The sequence below is a fragment of the Megalobrama amblycephala genome, linkage group LG20, assembly GCF_018812025.1.
Source record: "Megalobrama amblycephala isolate DHTTF-2021 linkage group LG20, ASM1881202v1, whole genome shotgun sequence".
Lineage (NCBI taxonomy): Eukaryota > Metazoa > Chordata > Actinopteri > Cypriniformes > Xenocyprididae > Megalobrama > Megalobrama amblycephala.
In genome coordinates, this window is record NC_063063.1 from 34,921,955 (window position 1) to 34,940,742 (window position 18,788).

Genomic DNA, 18,788 nt, shown 5'->3' on the forward strand with positions numbered 1-18,788 from the left:
TTTAGTTTGTTATTTCAATACTTCAACTTAAATAAAATGAGGTTTTTTTTTAGTTATTTTAATACTTAAACCTATGGAAGAGGATTAGGGCCAAGCAATAATAAAAAAATAAAACCATCTCGAGATTAAAGTTGTTAAATTTCGAGAAAAAAGTCAAGATAAAATGTTGAGAATAAACTCATTAAATTACGAGAAAAAACTCCTTATATTTAAAGAAAAAAGTTGAGATAAAATGTTAAGAATAAACTCGTTAAATTACAAGAATAAAATCGTTAAATTTCAAGAAAAAAGTCGAGATAAAATGTTGAGAATAAAGTCATTAAATTACAAGAAAAGTCATTAAATTACGAGAACAAATTCGTTAAATGAGAAAAATGTTAAATTACGAATTTGTTCTCATAATTTAACAACTTTTTTCTCGTAATTTAATTACTTTATTCTCAATATTTTATCTCGACTTTTTTCTCGAAATTTAACAACTTTAATCTCGAGATGGTTTTATTTTGTTTATTATTGCTTGGCCCTAATCCTCTTCCGTATAAACCTAAACTAAATGAAAATAAGAAATAAAATGTTTTATTTGTATTTTATTTTAGCTAATGCTTATTTTATTTCAAGCAATAAAAATGCTTTTTTAGTTTTATTGATATACTATTATAGTTTTTGGTTAATATTTTGAATTTGTTATTTTAGTTTAGTTCAAGTTTTAATAAAAACACAGCAAAATCCCTACGTTTAACTTCTTAGTTTTAGTAATACGCTGAAAACCGTCCCTTTAAGATCCTACTAAAAACCAGTCACTCACAGTCTCAGCAGGCAATAAACACACACACACACTCCTGTTACCAAAGATTTTTAATGGAGACCGCCATTATGAAAGTCTTCATCATGAAAAACGCTCATTTATAAAACAAACATCACAGTTACTTCAGCCTTCAAATGTTAAAAAAGAACAGAGTGAATAAACTATACAAGCAAACGCACGTCAAATCATCACCCGAGCTACACGTGACATAAAAAGAGTCCTGTTAAATTAAAAATAGGTTAATAGTAGATGTGAGATACCTGCACAGAAAGAGAAAATGACCACAAATGACATTAATAAACAAGAAAAACAGCATCCACAGGTGAGACATGATGAATATTCATGCAACATCTGGTGATGTTTTCAGTGAAGTTCCTCACAGTGTGTTTCAGTGGATTTGAACTGTTGAATAGCGTCGGTCGAGAACAGTTGAAACCCAACGTGGACGTCCTGATGAGTGTTTCTCAGATGAACTCTCCTCTGAACGGAAGCCCGTGGCGGTTCTGCTGTTGCCAGCGGTGACGGAGACGGCAGAGAGTTGAGTCTCTCAGGTCCTCAAACTCAGAGAAGCCCAACTGATTCAACAGCTCATAAACTCCGGCCTGAGACGCCACCTGAACACAAAACACACACGATTCAGAGAACGTTCATTCATTTTTGCACCAGATTGTGTGTCGTTCCTCTTCCTGTCATTCAGTTTAAATGTGGCCGATTCTGACACACAAAGACAAATCTTAAATTCGTGGACACGGCTGTCGTTCGGCCGGTGAACTGGTGACATCTGGTCATGACGGGGTGAAGGAGCGATACAGAGCAGCACAGCGGGACGGGTTTACTTTAGCTCTGTTGACACAAGCAGAAACTGAACTAATAAAACTAGAAGAAGAAAGTCAAGATCACTGAATGAAAGAAGAAACTACAGGAGTCACGACCCTCACAGAACACTATCTATCCATCCATCCATCTATCTATCCGTCTATCTATCCATCTATTCATTTATCTATCATCTATCTATCTATCTATCTATCTATCTATCTATCTATCTATCTATCTATCTATCTATCTATCTATCTATCTATCTGTCTATCAATCAATCCATCCATCCTGTGTCTGTCTATCTATCTATCTATCTATCTATCTATCCTGTCTGTCTGTCTGTCTGTCTGTCTATCAATCAAGCAATCAAGCAATCAAGCAATCAATCCATCAATCAATCCATCCATCCATCCATCCTGTGTCTGTCTGTCTGTCTGTCTGTCTGTCTATCTATCTTTCTATCTATCTATCTATCTATCTATCTATCTATCTATCTATCTATCTATCTATCTATCTATCTATCTATCTATCTATCTATCTATCTATCCTGTCTGTCTGTCTGTCTGTCTGTCTGTCTGTCTATCTATCTATCTATCTATCTATCTATCTATCTATCTATCTATCTATCTATCTATCCTGTCTGTCTGTCTGTCTGTCTGTCTGTCTGTCTATCTATCTATCTATCTATCTATCTATCTATCTATCTATCTATCTATCTATCTATCTATCTATCTATCCTGTCTGTCTGTCTGTCTGTCTATCAATCAATCAATCAATCAATCAATCAATCAATCAATCAATCAATCCATCCATCCATCCTGTGTCTGTCTGTCTGTCTGTCTGTCTGTCTGTCTGTCTATCTATCTATCTATCTATCTATCTATCTATCCTGTCTGTCTGTCTGTCTGTCTGTCTGTCTGTCTGTCTGTCTGTCTATCTATCTATCTATCTATCTATCTATCTATCTATCTATCTATCCTGTCTGCCTGTCTGTCTGCCTGTCTATCTGTCTGTCTGTCTGTCTGTCTGTCTGTCTGTCTATCTATCTATCTATCTATCTATCTATCTATCTATCTATCTATCTATCTATCTATCCTGTCTATCTGTCTGTCTGTCTATCTATCTATCTATCTATCCTGTCTGTCCATATATCCATCCAGCCATCCATCCAATCATCCATCCATCCAGTCTCTGTCTGTCTCTCTTTCCATCCATCCATCCATCCATCCATCCTCTGTCTCTTTCCATCTATCTATTCATCCAGCTTGTCCATCCATCTTGTCTATCTATACATCCTATCCATTTATCCATCTCTATCCATCCATCATCTATTCATCTGTCTGTCCATCTATCCATTTATCCATCTTGTTTATACATCTTGTCTGTCTGTCTGTCTATCTATCTATCCTGTCCATATATCCATCCATCCATCCATCCTGTCTATCCATATATCCATCCATCCATCCATCCATCCTGTCTATCCATATATCCATCCAGCCATCCATCTTGTCTATCATCCGTCCATCCATTCATCCATCCATCCACCCATCCGTCTGTCTGTCTATCCTGTCTGCCCATATATCCACCCACCCACCGATCCAACTAGTAACTCCCTAGCAACTATGCAAAGCACCATACAAACAGCTTAGTTTAATATAAGCTTCAAACTTTAAGACTTTAATCTGTGTTAAACTTGGTCAAATCAACATTCACAGTTAATTTTGACAAACGTTCCTCTTCCAGTCACACACAGTTAGTATCTGTGGTTATTGTCAGTCTGAGAGCTGTAGCTGTGTTCTTGTAGATCGTCTGGCCTGTTTCTAGGCAAACCGAATCATAAATGAGAGTTTATTCTGAGACGCACAGCTGGATTCAGGTATTAAACACTCGAGGTACCCATGATTCCCTGCGTCAGGTGCCATCGGGATCTGGACCGACTCCCACCGGCAGCTATAAAAATAACAAACACTGGACACAAAGAGGAAAGAGCGCAGACAAACACTGGACTGCAGTAAAACGACAGATGTTATGAGCGCAGAACACCATCCATCATCCTCTGCTGCTCTTTAGTGAGAGAAATCCTGACAAACACACCATATTAGCAGCTGTAAATCTCCTGACGGACACACACAGAGTGATACAGTGAGAATATCACCTCAAACACCCATCACATGACCTTAAAGGAACAGTTCACCAAATAAAGTCACTGTAATGAAATGCGTTCCTCAGTTTGTGAAGAAAAATACAGGGTTGAAATGACACGAGGGATTTGATAAAACGGACTGAACTCGAGTTTATCAACACTTTATATGAGACAATTGCTCATAATTTACAGCTTTAAATTGAGCCAAATGACTTTCATCCAGGTCCAGATTTCCCCATCCACATGAAGAAAAATGCAGCGCATTTTCACAGAGATCTTTCCCTGTTTTTATAATGCAGGAATGTCTTCAATACGGTTCATTCCACTTCAAAGATCCAGAGCCGAATCTGCCACTCACAACACGCGCTTCACTGCAAACGGGATCAACATGGGCTTTAAACGCCATTCAGTGAGTTACAAAACAAAATGATCTTATTACAGGATAAAAATAAGGACACATGCACAGCAAAAATGACGGCTCTGTATCTGAAGCTGTAATATTACTCTTTACCTTGTACTGTTTACATGCCAACAGTCAGAACGCCAAAATAAAACCATGCGTTCGTTGATGATGATGACAATTATTTACCTCTTGAAAATATTTAAAGAGACCTATTCTATATCTTTCTTTTGAGCATGAAAAACTTCCTCTAAAGTCCCTCCAGCAGGAGTTATTCCCTGAAACGCCTCTATTGTAGTCTTGAGTTTTCTTCTGGGAACGAACACGTCACAATATTCCTCATTTAAATAATTCCCATCCAAAACAAAGGGGCGGGGCCTGGTTGAGTCGACAAGGGGCGGGACACATTTAAATAGGCTTCGAATCTTCTGCCATCGTCTTGTCAGTCAGCTCCTCACTCTTGTGATGAATGAAATCTGACTCCTGCTGCTGATCTGTGCTGCGACTCAAACACACGCTTGAAGCGCTTGACCAATCACAACACACTGCTCCAGCCGACCAATCAGAGCACGTTGTGCTTTTCAGAAGGAGGGGCTTCATAGAGACAGAGCGTTACTGACAGACTGGGAAGAGAGGAGCAGCAACAATGAGGAAAATAATCAACATTCAAGTAGGAAAACCTGTTCTAGTAGAGCCAAAAACAACATCAAGACTTTGTAAAAGCATAACATGACCTCTTTAACCCTTTTGCGGTCTTCGTTTGGGGTGTACACTCAGGGTCTTTGGGGCAACAAAATGTAATTTTGTAACAAAATAATTGTTTGTTTTTAAAAAACAAAAAACAAAAAAAACAACACAAGTAATTTTACTCTGTTTATTAATGTTTTTACTCCACATTTGTCAAAAATCATATATTTTTTAATTTATATAAATAAATTAAAAAATATTTTTTTAAATAGGTTTTTATACAAAAACAGCTTTTTATGTAAAATTCACTTTCTAAAGACCCACATTTCTAACTTTCATTCATGGGGATAACATGGATAATTTGATAATTGGTTTAATATAAGATTTTTGCCCATCTTTTGGAAAATGCAGTTTTAAAAGTACAAAATTATCACTTTATCCAGCAGATGGCAGCAGAGCTCCACTATTTGCTGTCTGACTGACTGAAAGACGTCTTTTCACAAGTTTTTTCAGTTGGATTCATATCTAAATATTATGAAATCACAATTATAACAATAAATGTTTACTATTTTTTTTGTACTGAAAAAAAAAAAGTTGTTTTTCAGTTGTTACATTATGAGACCCCGCTTAGAAAATGGAAAAAAAATCATCCTCAAAATCCACATTGTTGAAAAACTTATTTTTTTTCAGTACAAAAAAAATGAGTAAACTTTGACAAAAAGTTATTTTTATTGTCATAATTGTGATTTCATAATATTTAGATATGAATCCAGCTGAAAATACTTGAAAGATGTCTTTCAGTCAGTCAAATAGTGGAGCTCTGCAGCATCTACTGGATAAAAGTGATCATTTTTTACTTTTAAAACTGCATTTTCCAAAAGATGGGCAAAAATCTCACACTAAACCATGTCAAATTATCCATGTTATCCCCATGAATGAAAGTTAGAAATGTGGGTCTTTTATAAAGTGAATTTTACATAAGCTGTTTTTGTGCAAAAACCTACAACAAAATATTTTTTAAATTTATTTATATAAATTTAAAAGATATGACAAATCCTCCAAAAACTGCACAAATATGAAGTAAAAACATTAATAAACAGATTAAAATTACATTTGTTTTTTAAAAAAACAATTGTTTTGTTACAAAATTACATTTTGTTGCCTGGGGTCTCTGGAGACCCCAAAGACACTGAGTGTGACTTTTTTTTCTACACTAACATAAAAACAAGATATCACTCAATTTTTTTTTTTAATTTGTATATCTATAAAGTGTTAACCACTGTACAAAGTTTCATGTCATTTGGACAAAGAGAACTTTTTTTTTTTATTTTAGCAAATGTTGTTGGGGGTCTAAAAAGACCCCAAAGACCCTATAAGGTTTAAGAACAAAAAATTACTAAAATGACTCAAGTATTAAAAACGTAAAGAACCATCAAACTTTCTTAAGAACCACTGAATTCATCCAAAGAGACTTAAAAATGATCATCAGTTCAACACGAGCTATTAAGAGGAGAATGACATGACGACACACAAAGCTCTTTTATCTGTTATCGGTCAGCCATCCACGCCGGAATGAGCCTTTATTATGTCTAATCGCTGCGCGGCACATTGGCTCTTATCTGAAGAACTGAAAGAAGTAAATGGACTGAGAAGATCCTCTCCACACTTACACTCTTCATCAGGGTTCTGTCTCTGTAATCAATTAAAAAATAGTTATATCACCTGCACAGACTAGAATAGCATCAAACCAATTCACTGATGTGATTTAAACAAAATTAAAAATATATATAATTTCATTAGGTCATTAAATATGATATTGTATAATATTCAATATAGAAAATATTCAATAAATTGTCCATCCCAAATTTTAAGCATCATTGAGAATGATAAATTATAGTTTTCTATTAATATTTTGAATTATATTTTATTTTTACATTTTCTGTTTTCATTTTAATTTTAGTTAGTTTTAGTAATTTTGTTGTGTCATTTTTTTATATACATTTATTTTAGTTTTAGTTATTTTAATACATCAATTTAAACTAAATAATAATTAGAAATGTTGCCTTGGAAATTACATTAAATAAATTTTTTTTTAAAAAGTACTTTTTATACAAAACGTTTTTAGTTTCAGTTAAAGTTAAAGTTATAGTTTTAGTTAATTATAATAAACCTTGACCATAATTATTTAAATATTGAAATGATTAATCCCGGAAGAAATCTCAAGACTAGACCATAATTTAAAAGAAAATTATTTTTAAAAATATTTTAATTATTTCTACATGCATATAATATACTTTGACTTACACAGTATACAAGGGTTTTCTTTATTTGTATTATATAATTTTTTCCTTTTATTATATATTAGATTTTCTGTGTTAATCTACAGTATGTTGTTGTATTTAAGCTAGAATATTCCTTTCATACGTGCTGGACTCTCGGTTATAGTCACATCAACGGGGTCAATGTTTCCAGACTGTGATTATCGATTGGACATGGAGTTAGGGTAGAAATCAGGCCGGATATTCGCTTGTGGCATGTCAGTGATGTTGACTGATGAGTTAATCAGATTGCTCTAGGTTAGTTTAGTTCAACTGAACATGTTTTGAACGATGGTTGGTTCATCTGAAACAAAACACTGCGAAACAAAACCAAACTAAAGACCTGGCCTGTTTCCATGCTTCATCAGTCGCTGAACTGCAGGACTGCAAGAGTATAGAAAGGCATCGGGGAAAAGCGCACTGTTCCGCGCAGGGGGGAAACACTCATTTGTTTGGAATGGCAGTAAATTCCAGACTTTACCGTGAGCCACAGCTGGCCTCAACACACACACACACACACACACACACACACACACACAAGCAGAAAACGGCACACAGGCCTCGCGAAACCCGACGTGTGAAGCAGCGGCCTCGGTGATGCTAGAATAAGCTTGTAAATTCCAGGGTACGCATCCAAATGAAGCGATGGCTACGGCTCGACAAGCACAAATTCACACGGGAGAAGAGGATCCGCCACAAAACATTCAACAGCAGCTTCTCAGACAGCTCAAACAGCTGGACAAATGCACACAATGCATGCAAACCTTTGGTCTCAGATCTCACTGAATCATCACTTCCTGTTCATGAGTTAAAGGATTAGTTCACTTTTAAATAAACTTTTCCTGATAATTTACTCACCCCCATGTCATCCAAGATGTTCATGTCTTTCTTTCTTCAGTGGAAAAGAAATGAAGGTTTTTGATGAAAACATTCCAGGATTTTTCTCCATATAGTGGACTTCAATGGGCACCAAACAGTTGAAGGTCCCAGATGAGAAATAAGGGTCTTATCTAGAGAAACCATCACTCATTTTCTGAAAAAAATTGAAAATTATATAAGTTTTAGCCATAAATGCTCATCTTGAACTAGCTCTCTTCTTCTTTACTAGAATTCCGGCAGTGTAGACACTGCTAAGTGTATTACTGCCCTCCACAGGTCAAAGTTTGAACTAATTTTTATATGCAATATGCTAGTTCAATAGTATATAACAATTAGTTCAAACGTTGTCCTGTGGAGGGCAGTAATACACTTAGCAGTGTCTACACTGCCGGAATTCTAGTAAAGAAGAAGAAGAGAGCTAGTTCAAGATTAGCATTTATGGTTAAAACTTATAGAATTTTACTTTTTTTTTTAGAAAATGAGTGATGTTTTCTCTAGATAAGACCCTTATTTCTCATCTGGGACCTTCAACTGTTTGGTGCCCATTGAAGTCCACTATATGGAGAATAATCCTGGAATGTTTTCATCAAAAACCTTAACCCTCTGGAGTCTGAGGCTGATTTGGGGCCTGGAGAAGTTTTGACATGCCCTGACATTTGTGCTTTTTTCAGTTGTTCATAAACATATTAATGACACAAGTGTCATTACACTGTATTCAGCACAAACTAGGCTACCATAATATGTGAGGAACATGTGTGTACATGTTTGTGTTTTTGAAGGAATAACGTTTATGCGTGGTTACTGAAAAAACAAAAAACTTAAGTCACTGATATAAGGCCAATAAAAGTATATTAAATCTGTGTTCACAAGACTTTTGGGTATTGAAGGTTGTAGACTAGAGTTTTTGCTTCAAAATTATGTAAAAATTATGCTGACTACTCTTTCATTTATAACAATATACTGATTTAGTTTTTGTAAGACACTTTTTGCCAAGAAACACGGTATGCGAGGAGGCGTGAATCTCCATGAATAATGGCTCATTCTCACCTGTGAAGACAAAAGAATTGAATAGTAATGACCTGAAAAGACTTGCATATTAATGAGGCATTTCAGTCAGGTAGGCTGTGAAAAAAAACTTCTGTGATGTCTCAAGCTCATCATGGTATATGAAACATACAGAAAAATTTTATTACAATATAATAAAATTATATTATATAATATTCATTGTTATCTCTATGAGCGCTGGTGTTTGCAATTCATACTGCAGCCGGAGGGCGCTCTCTGTGCATTTTAGTCCACAAATTCACCTAAGAAGAAGACGATATTCCATGAATGGTGTTTACCAATTCATACTACAGCCGGAGGGCGCTAAAGAAACAAAAACTCACTTAAAACTTATCAATAGAAGAAAACAAACAGGAATTTACTGAATGTCTTCCAGAGATCGCTAACCATGGCTTTTTCATCCAGATAAACAATTTTCAAGGCAATAAATACACGATTGAGATGATGAATGCATGTGTTGTCTCTGAATTTGCCTGTGAATAGCGCTGGCTCCGTGGGTGTGGCCGCATTAGTGGGTAATGAGCTGAATCACGGACTTCTGACATGGCTCTCTTTTCATACAGATTACATAAACACAGAATGTTTGTTTTCGATTTGACTTGCACGATTTAAAACCTGACATTTCAACGTTTTGTTAGACATAAGTATGAATTTTTTGTGATTAGTATTCACTAAGTTACACTTCATTTTCTGAGAACTATCAGATTGGACTTCGTTCAGAGGGAGATGAGAGATCACGCATCATGTTAGTTTTCTTTATTTTACAAAAAGCACAACATTTTGTTTTTACTCTGAGTGTATACAAATAAAAGGAGATATTCTATAGTTTCAATTGATGTATTACTTATGTTTCTATGACAAAAAATGACGGAGTATTTTAAGTCTGTTTTGCTGCAATGTGAAAAAAAACCTGCAAAACGCGCCGGCGCGTTTTTAGACCTCAGAGTGTTAATTTCTTTTCGACTGAAGAAAGAAAGACATGGACATCTTGGATGACATGGGGGTGAGTAAATTATCAGGAAAAGTTTATTTAAAAGTGGACTAATCCGTTAACATTTAAACTTCACAGAGGTTTGTGATGGACTTTCAAAATCATTCTAAATAAAAAGTAGGGATGCACCAATACAATTTTTTAAGGACCGAGTACGAGTACCAATACTTTATTCAAGTACTCACCGATACCGATACCTATACATTTATTTATTTCTCTCTCTCTCTCTCTCTTTTTTTTTTTTTTTTGGTGATGTTGCAGTTTTCCAAGCACAACACAGTGAGACTACTGAATGTAGGACAGATTCTTTATTATTACTCTAATGAAAAAAGTAATAATTTTATGTGCTTGTCACAAACTTAAAGAACAAAAATTTCACAGTGTCCAATAACCTTCAAAGAGCATAATTACCTATATATATATAATTGCTGTTATATAAAAAGAAATGTACAAACAATACAACAAATACTATAGAGATACAAATGAAATAAACTTGTTTTTCAGATACAGTAGGTTTATTTACCATATATACATTTATTTAACATATTTTGTTGTTTTATTAACATTAATGACAAATATAGGCTACGGTCCCTTTAAGACCAAATCCATGGATACTGACACACATCCTGTTTTCACCCAAATGTTTACGTCCACTTAAGCCATAACCGACTGTATTTACGTGAGATAATCCACACGATGGACATATTGACAACTATGTGTGCATTTGACCATTCAGACGCAAGGGGAACCGATCTGAGAGAACTGGGATCATGTGCGAGAGAGAGAGCGCTTCTGGTCTGTGTCAATCAGCGCGATTTCGCCTATCCCGCCTTCACTAATCGATAACGAATTGTGATTGAAAGCCTGCAGTTCGCAATGTGTGGGTTGTCATCATTAATTTTGAAGTATTTCCACACCTCTGAGGCTGACATTGTTTCTGCTGCTGCCGTCGGTGTCTCTGTGCACGGAAAATTCTGTTAGTTACATCACATGAGGTATCAGTCTTTTATGGAGTCAAATTAATGCCTTAAAGTTTTGCACAAAAATAAAGTTTTGCAAAACACAAAAAAGAATTGAGCAATAAAAAAATGTTTTGCAAACAAAAATAAAGAATTGCAAAGGAAAAATAAAGTATTGAGCAGAAAAAAAAAAAGTTTTGCAAACAAAAATAATAAATTGCAAAATAAAATAAAGTAGTGCAAAAATAAAAATATAATCAATTACAAAAATCAATGACAGCTGTAATCCTATTTTATCTTTGCCAAAGATTTTTCATGCTCAAACCTACTAAATCATTTGCAACGCTCATTTTATTCTGCGTTTCAGTCAAGCGTGCGCTCACGATACCGGCTTTCGTTTGCGCTGCACTGTTCTGTGCGGATCTCTTTATGGCACTGGTTTGACGTGGGGGTGGAGTCAAGAAACGGGGGCACGCCCCCGCGAAATGCATTGGAGGGGAACGTAATCAGCGACAGGTGAAATAATTCTTTGACATGGTTAAAAATAATGAATGGTTTGTTTTTGTTGGTTTGTTTAGCATATGTTGTCGCCAATTACGACCCCCTCCAATGCATTTCTTATAGTAATATGACCTGTTGTGCTCTGTCTCACTGCCTGTATCCACTTTTGTGTCCTTAAACATTCGTTTTTTGGGTCGACAGCTTATAAAAACTTATTTCTGGGTTTTTTAGCTTGTTAGCTGTACACCTTGTCACACAGCAGCTTTTAGGCATTGTTCTGTTTTTTGTAATGAGTCAGAAAAGACAAGGAGGCAGCATCATGCATTACAAAGTCAATGGAGACGGTTGGATTGATTTTTCCCCCGGTTGGATTGTTTTTCCCCCGGTGGGCATGGTTTTCAGATTATAATAAATGCGCTCTGTCTCTATGCTTGATCTGTTCTGTTGCGATCTGCATCTCCTGTCGATGACGTGTTTCGCGGGGGCGTGCCCCCGTTTCTTGACTCCACCCCCACGTCAAACCAGTGCCATAAGGAGAACCGCACAGAACAGTGCAGCGCAAACGAAAGCCGGTATCGTGAGCGCACGCTTGACTGAAACGCAGAATAAAATGAGCGTTGCAAATGATTTAGTAGGTTTGAGCATGAAAAATATGTGGCAAAGATAAAATAGGATTACAGCTGTCATTGATTTTTGTAATTGATTATATTTTTATTTTTGCACTACGTTATTTTATTTTGCAATTTATTATTTTTGCTTGCAAAACTTATTTTTTTCTGCTCAATACTTTATTTTTCCTTTGCAATTCTTTATTTTTGTTTGCAAAACATTTTTTTATTGCTCAATTCTTTTTTTTGTTTTGCAAAACTTTATTTTTGTGCAAAACTTTAAAGCATTAATTTGACTCCATAGTCTTTGGTATCTGGGGTATTTTAACGAGCACGAGTACAAGTACATGAGCTTGGTATCGGGCCTAGTATTGGTATCGGTGCATCCCTAATAAAAAGGGAACAAATTTTAGAGAAATGCTTATTTGATGCATTACAATTTAACTACGTTACCATTTTGTTTATTTAAACAGGGAAAAATCTAAGATAACATCAGTAAATTATGGAGTGCAGCAAGGTTCGGTGTTAGGCCCTCTGCTGTTTTCAATATATATATATGCTTCCACTTGGTAATTCACACTGCTATGTCGATGATACTCAGTTATATATTTCAAATAATTTCAAAACTGATTTTTTCATTAAATCTAGTCTAAAACAAACAATTCAGATGACTAAAATATGACAAACTAAATGGCAAAACAATTCAAATTTGCTGTCAAAATTAAAATCTTTTGCAATGTTGGCTTTTAACTCCCTGAGGTCCGAAAACGCGCCGGCGCATTTTGCAGGATTTTTTTCACATTGCAGCAAAGCAGACTTAAAATACTCTGTCATTTCTTGTCATAGAGACATAAGTAATATATCAATTGAAACTATAGAATGTCTTCTTTTATTTGTGTACACTCAGAGTAAAAACACAATGTTGTGCTTTTTGAAAAAAAGAAAACTAACATGATGCGTGATCTCTCCTCTCCCTCTGAACGAAGTCCAATCTGATAGTTCTCAGAAAATGAACTGTAACTTATGAATACTAATGACAAAAAAAAAAAAATGACACTTACGTCTAAAGAAACGTTGAAATGTCAGCTTTTAAATCGTGCAAGTCACATCGAAAACAAACATTCTGTGTTTATGTAATCTGTATGAAAAGAGAGCCATGTCAGAATCCGTGATTCAGCTCATTATCCGCTAATGCGGCCATGCCCACGGAGCCAGCGCTATTCAGACGCAAATTCAGAGGCAATACTTGTATGCATTGTCTCAATCGTGTATTTATTGTCTTGAAAAGTGTTTATTTGGATGTAAAAGCCATGGTTAGCGATCTCTAGAAGACATGCCGTTAGTTCCTGGTTCCTTTTCTTCTTTATATGGATTTGTGGCCTAAAGGTGTACAGAGCGCCCTCCGGCTGCAAGTATGAATTGAAAACACAGTATCCAGCACTCATAGTGATGACAATAAATATTACTCCTCAGTATAGAAAATTGACATAAATATATAAGAATCCATCAATATTTCTCCAAATGTGCATGCTTTTAAGCTAAAAGCCTATATGAAATGCCATAGAGGTAACATAATTGTTCAGACACTTTGCATCACAGAAATACATTATATTTTAAAGAATATAATAGAATACCATTATTTTAAATTGTAATAATATTTCACAATATTGCTGTTTATGATGAGCTGAGACATTATTACAGAGGGTTTTTTCACAGCCTACCTGACTGAAAGGCCTCATTAATATGCAAGTCATTTCACGTCATTATTATGCAATTCTTTTGTCTTCGCAGGTGTAAATGACCCATTATTCATGATGATTCACGCCTCCACGCATACTGTGTTTCTTGACAAAAAGTGTCTTACAAAAACTAAATCAATATATTGTTTTATATGAAGGAGTAGGCAGCATAATTTTTACATAATTCTGAAGAAAAAACTCTAGTCTACAACCTCCAATACCCAGAAGTCTTGTGGACACAGATTTAATATACTTTTTTGGCCTTATTTCAGTGACTTAAGTTTTTTGTTTTTTCAATAACCACGCATAAACATTATTCCTTCAAAAACACAAACATGTACATACATGTTCCTCACATATTATTGTAGCCTAGTTTGTGCTGAATACAGTGTAATGACACTTTTGTCATTAATATGTTTATGAACAACTGAAAAAAGCACAAATGTCAGGGCATGTCAAAACTTCTCCAAGCCCCAAATCAGCCTCAGACTCCAGAGGGTTAAGCAGCAACATGACATAATGGAGAGAACTACTCAACATATTTACACATCTGAACTGTAAAATTATTAGTTGATGTGGTGGGACACACGGGGTTAATGATGAACACAAATGATCTGATCTCACCTGCAGCATCCACTGGCTGAAGGAGCGCTGCCAGGAGTCTCTCTTCTCCAGGTGCAGGTACGTGTTGAAGAGGATCAGGTACATGTAGCGCTCCAGATACAGCAAACTCTTCAGCGACAGCGCCTGGATCTCCGTCTCACATTTAGAGCTCTTGATCTGTCAGACAGACACAGATGAGAGCCATAAAGGACCAACATTCAAGTGAACACCTGATGGAATAAGTGCACTTTTACTTGATTAAAATTGAAAAGCAGTACTGGAGTAATAATCTGTACTTTTGCTCAAGTACTTGAGGAATACAGATCAGCGCTGATTAAACAATCATATAAAGTCACACTGATCTGCCTCATTTACAAGTTCAATTATGCATAAGAAAAAAAAACCCGCTGCCGGTCTCATTTATTATAATGTGTCTCACCGGGATGAGAACCAAAGCTGAACAAGAACAATTCAGGTCGTTTTTTAAAAAAATGAATTAAACTGGCTTACTGCATAATTCTGCACGAGCTCAGCGTGAGCAATTTATTCAGGCGACGGGAGATTAATTAGCTGCAATATTTAGTCTTTACTCAAACTGTTCTCACAAAAGAAACTGCAGAGCATAAAAAAGGCCAATTACAGGCACAGCCAGAGACCAAACACATTATAACAGCCAATTAATAAAGTCTTACACTTTTAGTGTTATATAAAGCCTTGTTCTGCAATAAATAAAGATTATTAAACAATTTTCATGGTAATTTAGCTTTAGCTTCACTAGTATTGGACTTTCGGTGTTATAAACTAGGGTTAAATGAGGACAGAACACTCTGGAAACAAATTGATCACAATTGTTTATCAATCCAATCCATGCATGATGCATTATGGTCTTTGTTTGATTCAATATCCACAGTCAGTCTCTCTCTTCATTTTGCTCTCCATTTTAGTGCAAGCAATTAATAAAAAGCAACCATATGCACAGACGGACGTTGGCGTTCACATGTTTATTTCAAGTATTGACAGACACATTTCACCTGAGACACGACAGATATATTAGGTAATGATAACATACAAATCGATGTTCGATCCAAAAAACAAACTGAGAGGAATAATACTCTGTAATCTTGAACAGGTTCATGTTCTGGCATCTGTTGGGCTCAAATCAGTGGATTTTGTGAAACGTCTGAAATAGTCAAAGATAAAACTATTAAAAGGCAGATGTTTGTTTGGCTTTATGATCTGAAAATCCTCCTGACAGTTAAATCACTGCAGCAGAGCTGCTGAATAATAAATCTAACGCTCATGTGATTTAAATGACCGTTGACTAGAATGACAGCTCTAATCTGAATAGTGAAAGTAAACGTCATTGTTCTATTAATCATGAACTCGTTTAGAATGTGCAGCGTCACATGATCCTTCAGAAATATGCTGATTTGCTGCTCAAGAAACATTTATTATTATTATCAATGTTGAAAAAATGGAAAGTTCAAAAATCAGCATTTATCTGAAATAGAAAGCTTTCGTAACATTATACACTACCGTTCAATAATTTATTTATTTATTTATTTGTGGAAAGAAATTAATACTTTTATTCAGCAAGGACGCATTAAATCAATCAAAAGTGGCAGTAAAGACATTTATAATGTTACAAAACATTTTATTTCATATAAATGCTGTTCTTTTGAACTTTCTATTCATCAAAGAATCCTAAAAAAATTAATTTTACACAACTGTTTTCAACATTGATAATTAATGTTTCTTGAGCATCAAATCAGCATATTAGAATGATTTCTGAAGGATCATGTGACACTGAAGACTGGAGTAATGATGCTGAAAATTCAGCTTTGATCACAGAAATAAATTACATTTTACTATATATTCACATAGAAAACAGCTATTTTAAATTGTAATAATATTTCACTATTTTTCTGTATTTTAGATCAAATAAATGCAGCCTTGGTGAGCAGGAGACATTAAAAACATTAAAAATATTTATTGATCCCAAACTTTTGAGCAGCATATACACAGTATAAACTTAAAAAACATCTTATTATTATAATGAAAAATATAATACATATTTTATATATATACAGTACAGTCCAAAAGTTTGGAACCACTAAGATTTTTAATGTTTTTAAAAGAAGTTTCGTCTGCTCACCAAGGCTACATTTATTTAATTAAAAATACAGTAAAAAACAGTAATATTGTGAAATATTATTACAATTTAAAATAACTGTGTACTATTTAAATATATTTGACAAAGTAATTTATTCCTGTGATCAAAGCTGAATTTTCAGCATCGTTACTCCAGTCTTCAGTGTCACATGATCCTTCAGAAATCATTCTAATATGCTGATCTGCTGCTCAAGAAACATTTATGATTATTTTCAATGTTGAAAACAGTTATGTACTTTTTTTTCAGGATTCCTTGATGAATAGAAAGTTCAAAAGAACAGCATTTATCTGAAATACAAAGCTTCTGTAGCATTATACACTACCGTTCAAAAGTTTGGGGTCAGTAAGAATTTTTATTTTTATTTTTTTGAAACGAAATTAAAGAAATGAATACTTTTATTCAGCAAGGATGCATTAAATCAATCAAAAGTGGCAGTAAAGACATTTATAATGTTATAAAAGATTAGATTTCAGATAAACACTGTTCTTTTGAACTTTCTATTCATCAAATAATCCTGAAAAAAAATATTGTACACAAATATTTTGTACAATTGTACACATTAAATGTTTCTTGAGCAGCAGATCATCATATTAGAATGATTTCTGAAGGATCATGTGACACTGAAGACTGGAGTAACGATGCTGAAAATTCAGCTTTGATCACAGGAATAAATTACTTTGTCAAATATATTCAAATAGAAAACAGTTATTTTAAATTGTAATAATATTTCACAATATTACTGTTTTTTTACTGTATTTTTAATTAAATAAATGTAGCCTTGGTGAGCAGATGAAACTTCTTTTAAAAACATTAAAAATCTTAGTGGTTCCAAACTTTTGGACTGTACTGTATATATATATATATATATATATATATATATATATATATATATATATATATATATATATATATATACACACACACACAAAAACGATAGCAGCATCAAATGGAATGGATAAAAAATACTTATTATTTTAGATATTTATTTAATTAATAATATACATTTGACCAATAGTAATAATGATCCTTAACTTGGCCAACATGATTGTTTTGACAGAGTTTGGTCAAACATAACTGAATATTAAACTAAATATTGAGATATGAGAATGTTTTTTAAAACAAAAATAATGACCCACTTCACATTTAACCTTTAGACCTCTTAGCAGACGCACATCTATTAAACAAGAACATCCACATGCATCATGAGAGAACAGCACGTCTGTGTCACACACACATCCTGACTTCTGACAGAGATTTTCAGTCAGTAATGATCTCGGTACAGTGAGCCGTCTGTCTGTCTGACGCTGGCTAATAACAGCTCCACGACGGAGCGCAACAGGTTACGAACCGAGCGCCTGCTTCAGTCTGTGATGGAGAGCGGGTCAAGAGCGCCAGAGCATTCTAATGAAGCATCAGCGAGATCAGCGGAGCCCTGGAGAGCTGCTTCAGCTGGAGGAAGAGATGTCTCCTCAGCCTCATTAATCGCTGAGAGGCTTTAGAAATCCCGATTGATGTGCTTTTAAGTAGTTCATCATTACTATTACCGGCACGAGGTGATGCAGTTACGAGCCACCCGCATGAACAACACAGTTCTGCCATGTCTAATCATGATGTAAAACGTGTATGATTTTCCAAACCAAACAAGTGATTTAGGACGGTGACCAAGCTGCTCTTCTCAAATCTAAAAAAGGTTATTGCATGCCTTGAAAAAAAATGTATAGAATATAATACACTGTTCACATGGACTTCTGTGGTAATAGGCTGTTTTTTTTTTTTGCCATGCCATATGACAAAATAATTTTGTTCCTACGAATTAGGAAAAAAAAGTATAGTTTTGTGCAACACGATGGAGACAGTATTTTAATTTTTGGGTTGCAATCCTAATAAAGGTGAACCGTATTGAATATATATTATATAATATACACAGTACACACACATTACTGCTGTCAATAGATTAAAAAAATGTAATTGCACCATTTTGCATGACTAATTGTGATTAATCGCATACTTATCCTAAATTTAAGCCTACATCTTGTTTAACATTTATTGTCATTTGCAATAGATTCATTTTTTTTTATCACGATTAATCACAATTTTGCGT

General features: G+C 34.7%; 1 protein-coding gene across 6 annotated transcripts in view; it reads right to left on the reverse strand.

The window, feature by feature from the left end:
• Positions 1–837: 837 nt before the first annotated feature.
• Positions 838–18,788, reverse strand: part of pald1a (phosphatase domain containing paladin 1a) — an 80,854-nt gene continuing 62,903 nt past the window's right edge. For all 6 annotated transcript variants that reach the window (XM_048171684.1, XM_048171680.1, XM_048171682.1 and 3 more), the window contains 2 exons: positions 14,536–14,691; positions 838–1,419 (listed from right to left, as the gene is read on the reverse strand). In XM_048171684.1, the coding sequence (XP_048027641.1) occupies positions 1,270–1,419; positions 14,536–14,691 (306 nt within the window). In that variant the 3' untranslated portion in view covers positions 838–1,269. The remainder of the gene's footprint in view (positions 1,420–14,535; positions 14,692–18,788) is intronic.